This window comes from Hyalella azteca, unplaced genomic scaffold, assembly GCF_000764305.2.
Source record: "Hyalella azteca isolate HAZT.00-mixed unplaced genomic scaffold, Hazt_2.0.2 contig69, whole genome shotgun sequence".
NCBI lineage: Eukaryota > Metazoa > Arthropoda > Malacostraca > Amphipoda > Hyalellidae > Hyalella > Hyalella azteca.
Window position 1 is genome coordinate 1 of NW_025930430.1, and position 4883 is coordinate 4883.

Here is a 4883-nt window from a genome sequence, read left to right on the forward strand (position 1 = left end):
TGCTGCTGCTGCTGGTGCTGCTGCTGCTGCTGCTGCTGCTGCTGCTGCTGCCGCTGGTTCTATATGACGGGTTCCAGAATCGTAGAATTATCGGGCTGTCTAGCTGCCAGTATTTAGATGTTAGAATAAAGTCTAGAATATACACGGAGAAAATGTTGACCTGACAAAAAAAAAAATAATAAAAAATAAAAAAATCCTTCGCTGACCTGTCAGTATCATCATCACTTCATCATCAAGCAAAACATCTAGCAATAAGAATCTAAAGTTTATATAAGGAAGAGATTTTGACCTGAAAATCGAAAAAACGAAGCATGAAAAACCTATCTCTTCACATTTTCAAGATTATAAAAAGTATTTTTGTTATTGAGACAAGGTTTTCCGGTCAAAAGTAGCCTGCGAATGCAAACTTTTTTTATCCTAACCCTGCAATGAGCGCGGCCTACACAACAATGTGCCAGCGTTGCTCTCTCTCATTAACTTCTCATTAACTTTAATTGTTTTCACTACGCCTCCTAATCTCTAATTAATAGCTTGCGGTAGGTGCAAACTTGCCTCCATATCCTTCCCCTTCCCTCTCCCTCCCGACGTATCAATATACGAGATAAAACGTATCAATATATGATATAGCACGTATCAATATATGATATAGCACGTATCAATATATGATATAGCGCGTATCAATATACGAGATAAAACGTATCAAAATATGATATATCACGTATCAATATACGAGATAAACGTATCAATATATGATATATCACGTATCAATATACGAGATATTGCGTATGAAACTTAAATAGGTGACGTATGAATTCGATAAACAGCTAGCAGTGAAAATTCTACAATATTATGAATCAGCCGATTATGGCCTTATTTTCATTAGATTAAATTACATAGACATATATTACATAAAATTTTATAGAAAAACATTCATCTAAATTATATAATGCTTTATCACACTTTGATATGTTATGTTGCATTATTTTATAGTCGCATTATACCAGGCGTGTTTTTATAGTTCATAATGTTTTAAAATTATGCCGCCGCAACGCTGGAGCCGCTGTTCAGCAAATGCTCAACGTGTAGCTTTATCTAATGGGAAGCCACAGACGCCATTACGGAACCATTTCATCGAGTTCTCATCTGTTAACGCTATTTTAAACTGCCTGAGAATCCCGCCGACTGCGAACTGCGTGAGTTTCTCTATAGCTCAAGGCTTCAAATCAGTTGACATTATCACCAAATCCGTGAAGTGAGTGGTGGAGACATTGTGAGTGGTGGAATGGTGCGGAAATGGGTTAGAGCTTTTAATGATGGTCGCACAAACATTCATGATGAGGAACGGAGTGGAAGACCATCAGTCTGATTTGAAGGCCTTGAGCACAGCGAAACTCACACATGCACTTCTCAGTCGGTGGGATTCTCAATAGGTGGAGTCAGTTTAAAATCACGTTAACAAATGCAGACTCGATGAAATGGTTCCGTAATGGCGTCTGGGGCTTGCCAACAGATGTAGCTATACGGCGCGCATTTGCTGAAAGGCGGCTGCAGCGCTGCGGTGGCGTAATATGAAAACGGTACATACTCAACACATGCCTCTTATTCTTTAATATTTTATTTCTAAGAATTTGTTTCCAAAAAACGGAAAAAAAAATTTCCAAACGATCTATGCAGAAACAATTTTCCCCATCCCCCCCCCCAGGCGACCAGCTGCCCCGTGGCACCCCCCGTGGACGGGGCGGGGGGCGGCGGGGGCGACAAAAGCGCTAAGCCCAAGCGCCACCGCACGCGCTTTACGCCAGCGCAGCTCAACGAACTCGAGCGCAGCTTCGCCAAGACGCATTACCCCGACATATTCATGCGCGAGGAGCTCGCCATGCGCATCCAGCTCACCGAGTCACGTGTCCAGGTATGTCACGCGTCCATGTTGGTCACGCCTCCAGGTCGGTCAGGCGTCCAGGTGGGTCACGCGTCTAGGTGGGTCACGCATCCAGGTGCTAATGCTCTCATGTCAAGTTTGAGACGCTGATGTGCCACATTCGTCGTCCTCCGTCCGTTGTCCTCAAGCCGTCGATGGGCAGGTCGCCCGCCGCTGGGGCCCTGAGGAAGCGTTGAACGTGACCAACGCACATTTGCCCTCGTTTGGGCCGAATGTTGCCCTCAGTTGTCCTAGCTGTTGCCCTCAGTTGGCCCAGCTGATGCCCTCAGTTGGCCCAGCTGATGCCCTCAGTTGGCCCAGTTGATGCCCTCAGTTGGGCCAACTGATGCCCTCAGTTGGGCCAGCTGATGCCCTCAGTTGGCCCAGCTGATGCAAAGTGCTGTTGCTCGCTACTTGCCGAGGGTAGTACGGCATAGACGTACAATCCGGGATAGTACACTAAAACGCATCCAGTCGTTTCTTAAATGTCGCAAGGGTGGGCGAGGTATCCTCCTCTCATCACCGTTGGCAAGGCGTTGAACAACCTCGGTCCCACTACGGACAGTGATCCCTCCTGAGGAGCCTGAACTCTGGCCGCAGCGCTGTTGATAAAAGGGGTATCCTACACAGTCTCCCCTCCTTTCGTTGTAATATATTACTATCCTGAAGGTCTCAATTTTAAAGTCGGGGCCAGTCCAGTTATCGTCTTCCAAGTATATAGTACGATGTACCTCTGTCTTCTCTTCTTCAGTAAGTTCAGTACCAAGGTATTCCAGCCTGCCCCAGTAGTTCAGCTCCGCTCTCTCATACCGATGATCCTGGACGAGAAAGTCCGTTGGACTGACTCCAATTGCCGCACCGCACCCGCCAATTGCCCAGCGGCGCCCAAAGCTGGCAGCAGTACTTAAGATTGGGGAGCACGAGGGCTCTGAATTGTGTCATCATTGGTGCTTCTTTTCTTATTTGAAATGTCCCCCAGATCCACCCCATCCTTTGTCTGCCTCGCGCAACTATTTCCTCGATGTGGTCATCAGACGTAGCTTCGTTACTCATCAACACTCCGAGATCTCGAACAAGTTTTTTTCTCCTCAATTTCTTTGCCATCCGATGCCAATTAGCGATGCAGCAGGCCGACCACTGTGCCGACTCTGTATCTCATTGCTTCGAATTTAGTACCGTTTAATTACATTTCATTCACTAGGGCTCAGTCGTAGATTGTTGAACCTTTCGATTGTTGAACCTGTAACCTCTCGCAGTATAGGTCGTGTGTGATTCTCATCAGCACTGTTGTATCGTCCGCAAATGATGATCTGGATGTATGTGTAATTCTGCATCGATGTTGGCGATGTGGAGGAAGAGGATCGTGCAAAGCTCCGAGCTCTGTGTCTTTGAGCCTTGTGGCACTAAGCCTTGTGGCACTGAGCCCTGTGGCACGTGCAAAGCTCCGAGCTCTGTGTCTTTGAGCCTTGTGGCACTAAGCCTTGTGGCACTGAGCCCTGTGGCACTGAGCCTTGTGGCACTGAGCCCCGAGGCACTGAGCCCTGTGGCACTGAGCTCTGTGGCACTGAGCCCTGTGGAACTGAGCCCGGTGGCACTGAGCCTTGTGACACTCCGTTTCTCCCCTCGCTTCGCTCGATTCCAAATCTGGAATTGCAACAGCTTGTACACTGTCAGTCAGGAAGTTGTGGATCCACAATAACAGGCTTCCTCCTCTCCCCCAGTGGTCTCATTTTTCTGAATATTATATATCACAGTCAACTTTGTCAACAGCTTTTGCTAAGTCCAGGTACCGTCAGCTGTGGTAAGATACGACCTCAAGTGTAACATTGGCCCAAAGTTATAGGAAATAGATTTGTTGTTAGATAGTGTGAACATGTGTTGAGTTATCAACCTAGTTCTTGAATGACTGGATAGTTAGCACCACTCATCACATCATCATATAACAGAACTTTTTCTAACGTTGGCCAATGTTCCACTGTAGAGCCAACCAAACCTTCCCTGCATGAGGGCATACCTCATCTACACCAACTCCAATAACTGAGATAACAGATGACGTGCAATGACGTGTACACGTGTATACCTGCAATAACGTGCACACATGCAATAACGTGTACCCTACGTCGGTCTTGTCTCGAGTGGCGATATTGGCCGCCAGGTAATTGATATTGGACGGCGGCCGACAGGAGTGGTGGCGTTGGTGGTGTGGTGGTGGTGGTGGTGGGGTGGTGGTAGTGTACGTGGTGGTATGGTGTGGTGGTAGTGTGGTGGGGGTGTATTAATTTCACGTGCATTTCTTACAATGGAATAAAATTTAATTTGACCTAAACTAAGGCAAGATTTTAAGGACAAGTAGAGACACTATGAGGTAGGATTTTAAGGACACGTATAGGCAATATGAGGCGGGATTTTAAGAAGTAAAGGTAATATGAGGCGGGATTTAAAGGACAAGTAAAGACACTATGAGGCAGGATTTTAAGGACAAGTATAGGCAATATGAGGTGGGATTTTAAAGGTAATATGAGGCGGGATTTAAAGGACAAGTAAAGACACTATGAGGCAGGATTTTAAGGACAAGTATAGGCAATATGAGGTGGGATTTTAAATCGTAAAGGTAATATGAGGCGGGATTTAAAGGACAAGTAAAGACACTATGACGCAGGATTGGATTTTAAGGACAAGTATAGGCAATATGAGAGGAGATTTTAAGGACAAGTATAGGCAATATGAGGCGGGATTTTAAGAAGTAAAGACACTATGAGGCGAGATTTTAAGAACAAGTAAAGACACTATGAGGCAGGATTTTATTTTCAAGTAAAGGCACTATGAGGCAAGATTTTAAGGACAAGTAATGGAACTATGAGGCGGGATTTTAAGGACAAGTAAAGGCACTATGAGGCATGATTTTAAGGACAAGTAAAGGCACTATGAGGCAGGATTTTAAGGACAAGTAAAGGCACTATGAGGC

General features: G+C 45.7%; 1 protein-coding gene across 1 annotated transcript in view; it reads left to right on the forward strand.

Moving 5' to 3' along the window:
• Nucleotides 1–1702: 1702 nt before the first annotated feature.
• The window catches only part of LOC108677072 (protein TsetseEP-like), a gene marked incomplete at both ends in the record, with an annotated part of 4908 nt that continues 1727 nt past the window's right edge, over nt 1703–4883 (forward strand). The window contains one exon of the mRNA XM_018165224.1: nt 1703–1909. Coding sequence (XP_018020713.1) covers nt 1703–1909 — 207 coding nt within the window. The remainder of the gene's footprint in view (nt 1910–4883) is intronic.